General features: G+C 61.2%; 1 protein-coding gene across 5 annotated transcripts in view; it reads left to right on the top strand.

Annotated features, from left to right (window-relative positions):
- FBN3 (fibrillin 3) overlaps positions 1-13,863 on the top strand; it is a 53,785-nt gene that overhangs the window by 9,923 nt on the left and 29,999 nt on the right. For all 5 annotated transcript variants that reach the window (XM_059388853.1, XM_059388852.1, XM_059388851.1 and 2 more), the window contains exons 13-35: positions 49-168; positions 269-394; positions 1,466-1,588; positions 1,705-1,980; positions 2,256-2,309; positions 3,730-3,855; positions 3,941-4,066; positions 5,073-5,192; positions 5,337-5,474; positions 5,617-5,667; positions 5,933-6,058; positions 6,541-6,765; positions 6,967-7,092; positions 7,415-7,543; positions 8,522-8,647; positions 9,392-9,517; positions 9,636-9,758; positions 9,906-10,031; positions 10,933-11,058; positions 12,348-12,470; positions 12,678-12,800; positions 13,241-13,366; positions 13,474-13,596. In XM_059388853.1, coding sequence (XP_059244836.1) covers positions 49-168; positions 269-394; positions 1,466-1,588; positions 1,705-1,980; positions 2,256-2,309; positions 3,730-3,855; positions 3,941-4,066; positions 5,073-5,192; positions 5,337-5,474; positions 5,617-5,667; positions 5,933-6,058; positions 6,541-6,765; positions 6,967-7,092; positions 7,415-7,543; positions 8,522-8,647; positions 9,392-9,517; positions 9,636-9,758; positions 9,906-10,031; positions 10,933-11,058; positions 12,348-12,470; positions 12,678-12,800; positions 13,241-13,366; positions 13,474-13,596 — 2,988 coding nt within the window. The remainder of the gene's footprint in view (positions 1-48; positions 169-268; positions 395-1,465; positions 1,589-1,704; positions 1,981-2,255; positions 2,310-3,729; positions 3,856-3,940; positions 4,067-5,072; positions 5,193-5,336; positions 5,475-5,616; positions 5,668-5,932; positions 6,059-6,540; positions 6,766-6,966; positions 7,093-7,414; positions 7,544-8,521; positions 8,648-9,391; positions 9,518-9,635; positions 9,759-9,905; positions 10,032-10,932; positions 11,059-12,347; positions 12,471-12,677; positions 12,801-13,240; positions 13,367-13,473; positions 13,597-13,863) is intronic.

Consider the following 13,863-nt stretch of genomic DNA (forward strand, 5'->3'; position numbering starts at 1 on the left):
GGGGCCGCGCCTGCCGGTGGGCGGGGGCTCAGGGTCGTCTGCCCGCAGACGTGGACGAATGCACCAGCAACCCCTGCCACCACGGAGACTGCGTCAACACCCCGGGCTCCTACCACTGCCGGTGCCGCGAGGGCTTCCAGGCGACGCCCGCCAAGCAGGCGTGCGTGGGTATGGCTGTCCACCGGAGAGCGGGGACGCCGGGGCTGCAGGGCGCAGATCTGCGGCCTGAGTCCGGGTCTCACCGCCTGCCGCCTTCCCCCCACCGCAGACGTGGACGAGTGCCTGGTGGGCAGCAGCCTCTGCCGCCACGGCCGCTGCGTCAACACCGACGGCAGCTTCCGGTGTGTCTGCAATGCCGGCTTCGAGCTCGGCCCAGGCGGCAAGAACTGTGTGGGTGAGTTGGGGATGGGCGGGCGGGGAGGGGGCCTGAGGGCCCCGGTGGCTCCCGTGAGGGCCACTTGCGCGTCTCCCCTGCCGCATCACCCACGTCCCTCCCGAAGATGGAGGCTGTGCTCCCCCTTCGGAACCCAGACAACCTGCCTGAGATTCCATCTTGCGCTTTGTTGCCTCACTCACTCTTCATTGCCCCGCTCCCGAGTTCATGCCATGAATCCCAGCAAGGGCTGTCCGACCCGGGACCGAAGCGCGTCCTCGGACCTGCTGGGTGGCAGCGAATCTGGCTGAGAGTATGGGATCAGGACCTTGGTGGTGGTGGTGGGGAGGGGGTGTGCCTGGGTCAGGCTCCCCGCGGTGCTCCTGGTCTTACACCGGCAGGCAGCGTTGTGTTGTGTCGTCGCCTCGCCCCTGTTGGTGGCCAAGTGATGTGTCCGTGTGGGGGTGGAGGGCCACATCTCGCTTCTTCACTCCTCAGCTGACGGACATCGGGGCTGTTTCCACTTTTCACAATTACAGAGAATACTGCGGTGGACATCCATGCACAAATTTTCGTGACATTTCGTTCATATCTTTTCCTTTTCTGGTGCAATCTTTTTTGTGCAAAACTGATGCTTTCATATTTGTTCCTGCACTTACCTCTTCCTTCCCCTAGACCATGTTTTTGTCAGCTGTTTTCCCCTTTTCTTTGTTTTAAACGGAGGTGAGATAAATGCCGTCATTTAGAAGTGAACATTTCAGTGGCATTTAGTACATGCCCAGAGCCGTGCGACTGCCCCCTCATTTATTTAACTCTGAACAAATATTTATGGAGCACCTACCTGGGCCAGGAGGGAGATGCAGACTGAGGAGACAGCCCTGTCGAGCCCCAGGGGAGCTTGCATTCCAGCAGACAGACTGACGTCCAGGCAGACAGAATCACAGACAAACCACGGGGTGCCCAGTCGGGCCCCCAGCTTCTCTGGGTGGGGTCCTGGGGGCTCAGCACTCGCTCTGCTGCATCACCTAGAAGTGAGCGGGAGGTGCTGGTCTGCAGGCAGGGCTAGCCCAGCGAGGGGTCGGGTGTCCCTAGATCACAACGAGTGTGCCACCGCCACCACGTGCACCAACGGAGTGTGCATCAATGAGGACGGCAGCTTCACGTGTCTCTGCAAATCCGGCTTCCTGCTGGCGCCCAGCGGCCACGCCTGTGTGGGTGAGGCCAGGGGCTGGGTAGCATGGGATAGGACGGAAGTGACGGTGATGGGCGGGGAGGGGAGAGATTTGGGGAGGACGTGATGCAGAGCCCCCGGGCCTCCCCCACCCCCACAGACATCGATGAGTGCCAGACTCCAGGCATCTGCATGAACGGCCACTGCACCAACACCGAGGGCTCCTTTCGCTGCCACTGCCCGGGGGGACTGGCCGTGGGCGCGGACGGCCGCCTGTGCGTGGACACGCATGTGCGCAGCACCTGCTATGGAACCCTGGAGCAGGGCTCCTGTGCCCGCCCCTTCCCGGGTGCGGTCACCAAATCCGAGTGCTGCTGTGCTAGCCCAGACCACGGATTTGGGGAGCCCTGCCAGCCGTGTCCTGCCAGGAACTCTGGTGAGTGTCCTGCTGCCTGACCCTACCTGCCTTTTTCGTCCCTGTACGCCTTCTAGTTCATCACCCCGGGGGTGGGAAGGCACAGAGGTCTTGCATGGGTTTGTGGGGAGGACATCTCTCTGCCGGTGCCTCTCCCCAAGTAGAGGCAGCAGAAAATCACTCTCTCCATGAGGGGAGGCATCTTGGTCCCAGACTCTTGTGCGACGCAGCCTTGGGAGTGGCTGCGGCTCAGCACTGACCACTGGCCCCTCTTCTCCCTGTCCCTGCCACTCCAGCCGAGTTCCAGGTTCTGTGCCGCAGCGGTCTGGGCGTCACCACGGATGGTAGAGGTGTGTGGCCGCAGGTGTTGGGAGAGGGCTGGTGGGGGGGGCACCGTGTCAGTTTGCTGTGTCTGTCCTAGCCAAGGACCCCAGGCTGGGGGGCTCAGCAACAGAAACGTATTCTCCCGCAGCTCTGGAGGCTCAAAATCTGAGATCAAGGTGTAGGCCGCTTCGGTTTCTTCTAAGGCTGTGAAGAAGGAGCCCTTCCTTGCTTCTCTGCCAGTTTCTGGTGGTCAATGTCAATCTCTGGTGTTCTTGCCTTGTAGAAGTATCTCTCCGTTTTCTGCCTCCATCTTTACGTGAGGCTCTCCCTGCGTGTGTGTCTGTGTAAATTTCTCCCTTTTGTAAGTAGACAATCATCATATTGGCATGGATTGGGAATCTACCCTCATGACCTTGTTTTAATAGGATTACCTCCGTAGAGACCTGCTCTCCGTGTGAGGCCAGGTGCTGAGGTCCTGGGGGTTAGGACTTTAATGTATGAATTTGCGGAGGACACGATTCAACCCACAGAGCTGGGGATGGTGGATGTGTAAAGCTATGCTTTCTCCCACGGCTCCTTTCCCTCCTGATCTGTGTTTTCTGGCCCGCTCACTCTGCAGCCTCTGTGATTCTTTCGGTTGCCCCCACAACCGGACAGTCCCTACCCTGGGGTCCCGGGCTGATCTCCTGGGGCCGGCAGGTCTCACCCCAAAGTGCCTGATCTGTAGAGTTGAAACTTACAAGGAAAGGAAATTTCCCTTGTGTGTGTCTCTGTGTTAGTTGGCTGAACACACACACACACACACATGCAGAAACGAAAGGATTTAGGATACAGTTGATTTCTCACTGACTGCTGGGCCATCAGGGGAGGACAGATGTCTGGACCACCACGCTCTCATCCACTGAAAGGCATAGGTCTGGAGCCAGATTCCTGGGTTCGAATCCTGGCCCTGCTGTTGACGGATTGTGTAATGGGGGGGAAGCTACTTACCCTCTCTGCTTCTGTTTCCTTGTCTGCAAAGTGGGGATAGTAATAGGACCTGTTTCAGGGATGTCATGAGGGTCTCGTGAGTCAACACGCACAAAATAATACACACTCTGTAATGTCAGCAATTATGATTGCTTTAATTTTTATCACGTTGCTGCTGTACAAGTTTTTGTTCCATGGGTTCCAAACTGAGGACAACCCCCCCCCCCCGGCCCCCGCCCCCCACGGCTGCACAGGTACATTTGGCAAGGTCTGGAGAAATATCAGGAAGGCATGGGGTTGGCATGGGGTGGGTAGAGGCCAAAGCATTCTCCAATGCACAGGACGGACCCCACAGCAAAGAACAGCCCCAAAGGTCCACAGTGTCGGGAAACCGCGGGTTTAGAGGGAAACGGGGCGGAGGAGGGTTCTGGAGACTCCCGTGAGCCCGGCAGCCGCTCCGCCTCCTTCTTGCCGCAGACATCAACGAGTGCGCCCTGGACCCCGACATCTGCGCCCACGGCGCATGTGAGAACCTGCGGGGCAGCTACCGCTGCGTGTGCGGCCCAGGCTACGAGGCCGGCACCGCCGGCAAGGAGTGTGTGGGTGAGCGCGCCCAGCCGATCGCGGGCAGGTGCGCGGGCCGCCCGCGCTGCACCCCCTCACCCCGCTCTCCCACCCCACCCCGCAGACGTGGACGAGTGTGCTCGCAACAGCCTCCTGTGTGACAACGGCTGGTGCCAGAACAACCCCGGCAGCTACAGCTGTTCCTGCCCCCGGGGCTTCAGCTTCAGACGGGACACGGAGACCTGCGAAGGTATCCGGTCCCAGCGCGCTGCCTGAGGCGCGTGCGCACACACGGGTGTGCACACGGACACCTGAGTGTGGTGTGTACACACACACACATGCTGGAAGATGCATGTTTACTCATTCAAACACACTCACGGGCAAATAGTCCCACTTGGTCTCACACAGTTATACACACGCATGGGTGTCGTGCACTCGAACACTCAGACCCACATTCACACACCCACTTACTCTCACACTTGACTCGCTTGTACTCGCAGCCACACAGAGTCACATGCTTATGCGTGCATCCAGACCTTCACACGTTCACATGTGTGCGTGTGCAACCAGGCACTTGTACTGGTACTGACTCAGAACACATACACACACCCATATTCACACTCGTAGACAGGGCCACCCAGTCATGCACACTCTCTAAGAAATGTGTGTGCCCACATTCTCATGCTTTCACATTAGGCTCACGCTTAGATGTGTGTTCACACACCTGTGCCTTGTGCATGCACACGCATGTATACACACACGTGTCCAACCATGCACACACTTTGCAGCAAGGTCCTTGTTCCCCAGCATGTCCCCCAGCATGTCCACCAGCATGTCCCCCGTGTGTCCGTCCTCAGACCCCGCTCCGTTCAGCCCTTGGAGCTGCCTGCTTTCCGGCCACATCCTGGCTTTGTCCTCTCTGGGCTTTCCTCCTGCCTCTCCTCCTCTTGTGTGCTGTGACCCCCTTGAGGGTCACTGAGCCCCACTGTGTCTGTCCCTCCCCATCAGTCGCGTGTGCATGCTCACAGGACCCTCCGTGTCAGCGTGCCTGCATGGGTGTCCCGCACAGCTCAGTGCAAGCACTCGTGCGTTTCTGCGCATTCCATCCCTGGGCACCCTGCCTGCATGCACATGCCGTGTCTGTCAGGTGCACGCGCATGGATATGCATGTGGTGGCCACTGGGGAGGAGGGGGCCCTGGTCAGCTGGGGCCCCCTCTCCAACAGCTCGGGACCCAATGGGGGGCTGTCCTTGCAGACATCAACGAGTGCCTGTCCAACCCATGTGTCAATGGTGTGTGCCGGAACCTGGCCGGTTCCTATGCCTGCGAATGTGCCCCTGGCAGCCGGCTGGGACCCTCTGGCACCATGTGCCTAGGTGAGAGGGCCCCGAGTCCCATGGAGTAGCAGGGACTGCTACTGCTGCCCAGCCCTGCATCCCATCCCGGGGGAGGGTAGGTCTCTGTGGGTCAGCCTGCAGGTGCGGGCTGGCAGGTGAACGGGGTCACCGCCTGCTCCGCAGACATCACCAGGGGCACCTGCTGGCTCAAGGTCCAGGAGGGCCGCTGTGAAGCGAACCTGCGTGGAGCCTCCCTGCGGTCTGAGTGCTGTGCCACCCTCGGCGCTGCCTGGGGGAGCCCCTGCGAACGCTGCGAGCCTGGTAATGCCCTGGGAGCCCCCCACCTGAGCTCTGGGGGACCACCCAGGCATGGCCACTGCGGTTTCCTGGGTGCCCGTTCAGAGAACGGGGCTCTTGATGGAGAGAGTGACTCCTGTGCCCACTCTGGTTCTCCCAACCACAGACCCTGCCTGTGCCCATGGCTTTGCCCGTACAGCGGGGCTCACCTGTGAAGGTAACTCCCAGCCCTTCTGTAGTCCCCCCACCCCCAGGTAAGCGACACACCGACAGGTGCAGGTCATGGGGGGGTGCCTGGGGTCCTGAAGTCTTGAGATCGAGACAGAATTTTCCCCTCCTTGGTACCCAGGTCTGCCCCTGAGGTTCCCCATTCCCCAAGGCTGGCCCTGTTCCTTCCTACCTCCCAAGGGACAACCTGGCTGTCCCAAGTCCCAGGGGAGCAGCTCCAGGCCTTGCCCTCCTCCTGTTCTGTCCCCGCCCAGATGTAAATGAGTGCGAGGTCTTCCCCGGGGTCTGTCCCAACGGGCACTGCCTCAACACTGCTGGCTCCTTCCGCTGCGAGTGCCCCTACGGCTTGACGCTGGATGCCACGGGCCAGCTGTGCGTGGGTGAGTCCGTGCGGGGCCACCTGCCCTCCCTCCACTGTCCCTACCCCTGTGCTTGGAGACCCCTCCTGGGGTCAGAAGGGATTTATGGAGACCTCCGGGACCCTCTGCTCCCTGCTCATTTCTTGCTGACGTGTCTCAAGAGAGGGTCTTGTGTGTTTTGGGGGCTCACCCTTTCCCTTCGCTGCCCTTTAACAAGGCCCGCGGCACCTGCTAAGGTCTTGTGATGTAGCGTCTGCAAATGTATTCATTCTTTCTCATCACCAAAGAATTTTGATTCGGGGTGGGTCTGCTCACTGGGCACCCCTAGTGTGCCCGCAATCTCCCTCAGCATCCCGGGCTCCAACATTCCTTCTGAATGGCTCCCCCTCAGGCGCAGAGATCGGAGCTGTTTAGCGGGAGACCGCATGCCCCATGTGGTGGCAGGTGTGCTGTGGTGTGGTGGCAGGGGACGGGGGACCCGGTGACTGTTGCCCTCTGTGTAGACATGCGCCTGGAGCCGTGTTTCCTGCACTGGGACGAGGATGAGTGTGGGGCTGCCCTGCCTGGCAAACACCGGATGGACGTCTGCTGCTGCTCCGTGGGGGCTGCCTGGGGGGCTGCGTGCGAGGCATGCCCAGAGCCCGAGTCCCCAGCATTTGCCAGCCTGTGTCCCCGGGGCCCGGGCTTCGCCAGTAGGGACTTCCTGTCAGGCCAACCCTTTTATAAAGGTGTGTGCAGCACCAGGAGCCCCGAGGGCAGGGAGAGGGCACAGCCCAGGCGTAGGCCTGGAGGTGGGAAGTGCATGGCCGGGGCGGGGGTCGGGGGGCGGGCGGCACAGAGCGTCTGTGGGGAGAATCCCCACCGCAAAGCCTCTGGAGCAAACCCAGGGAGGTGTTTGACCGACCGCACGTTCTGCTCCCGGACCGCAGACGTGAACGAGTGCAAGGCGTTCCCCAGCCTCTGCGTGCACGGCGCCTGCAGGAACACCGTGGGCAGCTTCCGGTGCTCCTGTGCCGGGGGCTTCGCCCTTGATGCTCAGGGAAGGAACTGCACAGGTATGGGCCTCCCTTGGCCTCCGTGGGGAACGCCGGCCGGAATGGGGGCTTCGAAGCAGATGTGGAGTCGAGACCCCCTTCCATGGGCACCTCTAGTCCTGGCTGCCCGCCGGCGGCATGACCCAGGGCAGGTTGCTGCCCCTCTGGCCCTTAGGGACCCTGACTGTGAAAGGGGGGCTGACAGAGGGGACCTCCAGGGAGGAAACTCCCTGCAGTTGGCCGGTGGGCGCACCCCTGGGCTCAGTTCGGCAGCTCAGGCTCCCACACAGCCCCCGCCAGTGTCTACAGATGTGGAGTCTGTCCCCTGCCCCTTTCTCTGCAGACATTGACGAGTGCCACATCTCCCCTGACCTCTGTGGCCGGGGCACCTGTGTCAACACCCCGGGGAGCTTTGAGTGCGAGTGTTTCCGTGGGTACGAGAGTGGCTTGGTGCTGATGAAGAACTGCGTGGGTAGGTGGCCGCGGGGCTGTTGCGCGGGTGGCCCCGGGCAGGGTGATGTCCGAAGGGTGCTGGGGCTGAGGGGAGGGGTGGTGGGTACGCTGCCGTGATGGACGAGGCAGGGGTTGTGGGGAGAAGCTCAACCCAGCAGAGACCCGGCGAATCTGGGTGACACACGGTGGCGTCCCGAAGGCTGCTGGACCTCGGGTCTGTCATGCAGAATTGAGGCCTAGGGACCGAGGTCTGGGTGAGTTCCCCCAGGGCAGGGATCCTGTGAGAAGAGAAGGCCCTGGAGAGAGGAGCTCCTCTTCCCTTTTTTATGTATTCCGTGAACATTCCATGTGTCTCTACTGAGAAGAACCACTAAGCGCTCAGCAGCAGGCAGCCCGTCTCTCGGAGCTCATGACCTGATGGGGAGACCGATGTTCCTAAAACGAATCCCCAGATACATGCAAAATGGCCACTGTGAGAAGCCCCTGAGGGGGCCACATGGTGGGGTGGGGTCCCCAGGGATGGCCCGTTCTGGGGGGACCTGAGGTTGTGGCTGAGAGAGAGTGGGACTAAATGTGGCGATGAGGGGCTGGAAGATCGGCCTGAAGGGAGAACAGCAGGTGCCAAGGCCCTGGGGTGGGCCCGAGGGGTGGAAGGAGGGACACGAGACTGGAGCTTGAAGAGGCTGGAGCCGCAGCCCGCTCCCCACGCTGATGCCTGGAGACTGTGCTACAGGGTGGCTTCTCAGGGTCTCCTTCAGTGACTCTGGGAATGTCAGCCTCATGGCCCTGACTGTCCTGCAGATTCCAGCTTCCTTCTTGGGCTGACTTGCCCCTGCCCCTTTCAGCTTAAACTCTCTCACCTGAGCTCCAAGCCTCCGGGCTCTCCTGGGCAGGGCTAGGGTGTGTGTGGGGGGAGGAGGGGAGCAGCTTCCATGAGCCCGGCCCCGCCCTGCCCTCGTCCAGGCTTTCACAGCTCCTCTCTCTTCCACATGCCCAGACGTGGACGAGTGTGTGCGGGACCCACTGCTGTGCCGGGGCGGGAGCTGTGTCAACACGGATGGGAGCTTCACATGTCAGTGCCCCCCCGGACATGCGCTGACGGCGCAGGGCCCCGCCTGTGAGGGTGAGCGTGCCCCCAGTGTGCGGGCATCGGTGGGGTGAGTGTCGTAGTGGGAATGCATGTTTGTGCACGTCTGATGACGTACCTGCGTGTGAGTGTGCACGTGTGAGTCCATGAGTCCGTGTACAGGTGAGCGGTCGCACGTGTGAGATGGGAGAGCCTGTGTGTGTCTGGTGGAGGTGTGTATTGGTGTCTATACAAGAGTGAGTGTGTGATTTGCGTCTATTTGTGGGTCTGCATGAGCTTGCAAGAAGTGTGTGTCTCAGTATGGGTATGTGTTTGCTCCTGGGTGAGGGTGTTTGCAGGTGAAGGGGTCCGAGGGTGTGTTTGTGTGGGGGTCTGAGCGTGCAGCTGAATGTGCATTGACACAAAGGCAGTTGTGGGTGACAGGTGTTTGTGAGTCCGTGGGAGTGCACATGGTGTGAATGTGTGTGTCTGTGACTGTGAGTGTGTGTGTGTGTGAGTGTCTGTGAACCAGCACGTGGGTGCCGATGTGCGTCTACAGCGGGCGAGTCTGGACGAGTCTCCCTGTGCATATAGGGAGCGTGTGTGAGCCTTGTGAGTGGGCGGAGTGTGGGCGTGTGTTCGTTCAGGAAGAGTGTGTTCCGTGCGAGGGTGTTTGCACGTGTGTGAGAGCACTGGTGCACACGCGTGTCCGAGTGTCTCAGGGGCCTGTAGATGGCAGAAGTGTCCATGTCGGCCATCCGCTCACACCTGGCCCCACGAGCCACGCGCTCTCCCCCACAGATGTCGACGAATGTTCCCTGAGTGACGGCCTGTGTCCCCACGGCCACTGTGTCAACGTCATTGGGGCCTTCCAGTGCTCCTGCCACGCTGGCTTCCAAAGCACGCCTGACGGCCAGGGGTGCTCGGGTGAGACCACGCCCACCTGCCACGCAGAGGGGCGGGGCGGGGTGGGAGTAGCCCGCCAGCCCCAAGCCTGGCCCCGCCCCATGGCCCCGTCCCTCCACCTCTGCCCTGCCTCCGGCAGACGTAAACGAATGTCTCACTGGGAACGGTGGCTGTGAGGCGCACTGCACCAACACGGAGGGCAGCTACCGCTGTGGCTGCGGACGTGGCTACTCACTGATGCCCGACGGGAAGACGTGTGCAGGTATGTGGGAGGGGGGATCCAACAAGCCGTCCCAGGTGAAACCAGCCAGACCTGGGACAGGCCAGGCCAGAGGCTGTGGCAGGCCCCCTTGGGCTCCCCCTCCATTCCTGCCCAATTACAGCCCAGCCGCCCTCCCTGCTCCCCTAGACGTGGATGAGTGTGCGGAGATCCCGGACATCTGTGATGGGGGCCAGTGCACCAATGTGCCTGGGGGCCACCGCTGCCTGTGCTATGAAGGATTCATGGCGACTCTGGATGCAAGGACATGCGTTGGTGAGGAGCTGGGCCTGGGGGTGCAGAAGACAGCGTCTGAACTCACAGGCCAGGTCTTCCACGGGGAAGCACACAGCCGAGGCCGACGTCGGGCCCCTTCCCTGTCGCATGCCCCTTCCCTGTCACATGTGGGCAAGGGGGATGGGCCAGAGCCTGTGGGATCGGATTCAGAGCAGCAGAGCCCCGAACGCTGTGCCAACCCCTCCCCCGGTACCTGATACACACAAAGGTTCATACCCTGCTTCCCGGGCTGCATTTTAAGATCACTGCACCCTGAGGCCTCTTAGATGTAACAGTGAGCAAAATGGAAGGACACTCAGAACTGCTCCCTGAGCCCAGCTTGGGGACCCCAGGCTTCTCAGACCGTGGTCATTGTCCTGTCCGAGCTGCCAGGCTCTGGGGAACAGGTGTCTGCCCCGTCAGGGCACGGCTGGGGCCAGAGTGGGGACGCTCCAGGAAGGAAGAGTGTAACTCCCTCCCCAGGAGACGAGTCCAGCCGGGTGCAGCTGGGGGTTCTGATTGCAGGAGTCTTAGGGAGCACTTCTGCGCTTCGGGTCAAATCAAACAGGGAATTCTTTTATGGCTCCGTGGCCTTCTCGCAGATCCACATTGGCATAAAGGCTCGGACAAGGCCTGTAGCAGAAAAACCCAGCTTGCTTCATTTAGCCCCATGTGCTCCAAATGTATTCAGCCACAAAATCCTTTTGAGAACATGTGCCGGATACGTGCCACAGAATACGCCGTGTCACGTGTTGACCTTCCTAGTCGCATGGTGGTAGAACCGGAAGGAGCTCCCCAGTCCTGGAGAAGGACGGGGACAGCCTCAACACGTGGCAGGCCACGCAGCCCCGCTCACGCACCCCCCCCACCCTTACCTGCTTCCTCTCCTGTCATCCCACAGATGTGAATGAGTGTGACCTGATCCCTCACATTTGCCTCCACGGGGACTGTGAGAACACAGAAGGTTCCTTTGTCTGCCACTGCCAGCCCGGTTACATCATCAGCAAGGGAGCCACAGGCTGTTCCGGTGAGCAGGAGGCCAGGGGTCCTGGGGTCTACCCCTCCCCTCAGGGCTGAGTACAGCCAGACCTCATTCTTCTAGATTTGCACAGGTGGTGTTAAAGCAGAAACAGGACCAGGTCAGGTTCCCCCGGGGCTCCCCTTAGCACAAACCTCTGCAGTCCCAGGTGTCCCCGGCAGTGTCCCCAAAGCATGCCAGCCTGATGACTTTAAGCGACACGGGGGCACACATTCCAACATTTCAACAGTCCTTGGTTTGGGCGCCTTGCGCTGCTGTCACAGTTTCATCCCAGCCTGGTGGCTCACAAGTGCAGAAGTGTATTCTCCCTCAAAAATGGTCCCGGGGGCCAGAAATCTGCAATCAGTGTGTGCACAGGGGTGGTTCCTTCCTGGGAGTCTAAGGGGAGGATTTATCCTGTGCCTCTGCAGCCTTCTGGTGGTGGCCACCAGTCCTCCATGTTTCTTGGCTCGTAAATATGTCACTCCACTCTGTCTGTCTTCACCTGGGCTCTGTCTGCGTCTGGGTCCAAATTTCCCTCTTACAAGGATGCCGGTCATTGGATAAGGGTCCCCACAGTCCAGGAGGACCCCATCCTAACTTGCTACATTTCCGAATAAGGGTCCAGTTCATTGGTTCCAGGAGTCAGGACTTGAATGTACCTTTTTGGAGGATACAAATACAAAAACACAGTTACGCAGTTGTCTGAACGCGTGTTAGAGCCCCACATTACGAAACGGCATCACGCCCGTGACTTTGTAGAGACCGTGGTCGATGTAAAATTAGCTTTTAAAATCCATTCGCCCAAGTAACAGCGCAGAGGGTGTAAAGAAATGACCAGTACCCAGTAGCTCACGGAGGTGGTAGGGGGACGCTGCAGAGCGTAGAAGAGCGAGGCAGACTGCAGACTCGGCTGTGGATTGGAGACTGGTTTGGAGGGAAGCCTGCTCTAGAACAAGGACATGCGCGTTAGGACGGTTACTCTTAAGGTCTAGGCTAAGTCTCTCTTGTTGCTATTTCAAACTACTGCAGGGCTGTTGGGAGTCATACCTTTTAGGCTTTAGGGTTTTTCTTCTGGGCTCTGGGTGAAGGTGGAAGCTACTGGAGTGGGGGGGGGGGGCTTTCTGGGCCAGCCCTCCCCCAGGAGGGTCCTTGCTCCCCCCCCGCCCACCGCTGCACTGTCTTCCCGCTCTGCACCTGAGGCCCTAACCCTAAGCCCCGGGCCTGGTGGGGGTGCTGTGCCCTGCTGCCCTGCTTCCACTCCTGACCCTCCCGTGACCTTTTTCCTGTCCTCGCAGACGTGGACGAGTGTGAGCTTGGGGGACACAGCTGTGACAGCCACGCTTCCTGCTTCAACGTCCCTGGGAGTTTCAGCTGCAGGTGTCTGCCAGGCTGGGTGGGGGACGGCTTCGCATGTCACGGTGAGTGCCTGGGGGCAGGCGGTCTGGGCAGAGCAGCAGAGGTAGGTCGGGGGCAGGTGGGGGAAGGGTGCAGGGCAGGGGTGGCTGGACCGGGGGGGGGGGGGGTCGGGGGGGGCTGGTCAGGGCCGAGATCGGAGGGTCTGCCTCCCTGCAGCCCCCCAATGCACACACTTCGGGGCTCCGGGCTCCGGGCTCCGTGTCGTGCAGACCTGGATGAGTGTTCCTTCCGGGAGCACCGGTGCAGCCCCAGAGCCGACTGTCTGAACGCTCCGGGCTCCTACCGCTGCGTCTGCCACCGCGGCTTCAGCGGGGACGGCTTCTCCTGTGAAGGTGAGAGCGGGACGGGGGCCCGAGAGGGGTAGCCATGAGGGCTGGATTCCGAGGGGGTCACGGTGGTCAGCGGGCTTCCCGACCCACCCCGACCCACCGCCCACACCACGCTGGGGTGCTGGAGAGGACGTGCCTTCAGCCCGCGGGGCCACACACCTGGCCCAGCATCACGGGGCGCTGTCTTCTCCCCTGGACTCCGGATGCACGGAGCCTTCGGGGTGTGGGGACAGGAACACTCGCTTCCTTCCCCAGACCCCTCCACCCGGGTCCTATGTCACCACGTCCCCTGTCTCCCTGAGCCGGGGTCCGAGTTCCCAGAGTGGCTTGCCTGCTCCCAGGAGCCCTGGGTGACCACAGAGGGTTTGACTGGGGCCATCTGCCCACCCTGTGCGGGTCCCGGCCCGCTGGCCCCCAGCCCTCTGCCTCTCGGGGTCCCGCAGACAGGGACGAGTGTGCTGAGGACGTGGACCTCTGCGAGAACGGGCAGTGCCTCAATGCCCCGGGCGGGTACCGCTGCGAGTGTGAGATGGGCTTCAGCCCCACGGAGGACCACCGCGCCTGCCGGGGTGAGGCCTGGGGCTGCCGGGCTGGGGGACGCAGCAGGCGGGTCCCGGCGAGCAGGGCACCAGGAGCAGGCTGCCGGGAGAGGCGGGCTGACCTGGGGCCCCCACAGATGTGGACGAGTGCATTCTCGGGAACCTCTGCATGTTCGGGAGCTGCGAGAACCTGCCTGGAATGTTCCGCTGTGCCTGCAGTCGGGGCTATGAGCTGGACCGCAGCGGGGGCAACTGCACAGGTGTGGGGTCAACCGGGCTGCGGGTGTGCGCGGGCGCTGGGCTCACTGACCCCTGCCCTCAGACCTTCTCGAATGTCCTGTTCTGCGGGGGGCTTGTCTCACTGCCCCCACGGATTCCTGTTCCCATCGACCTGTCATCTCTCATCTCCTGGATGAATGCAGGGAAGGAACAAAGCGTGCTCCCTCCACTGCGGTCGTCGGAATGGTCTCTTACTGTTGTGCTTAAAACGGGGCTCAGCAAACTCTTCCAGCAAAGGACTAGCTAGG

Source organism: Mustela nigripes, chromosome 2 (genome assembly GCF_022355385.1).
Source record: "Mustela nigripes isolate SB6536 chromosome 2, MUSNIG.SB6536, whole genome shotgun sequence".
NCBI classification, from domain to species: domain Eukaryota; kingdom Metazoa; phylum Chordata; class Mammalia; order Carnivora; family Mustelidae; genus Mustela; species Mustela nigripes.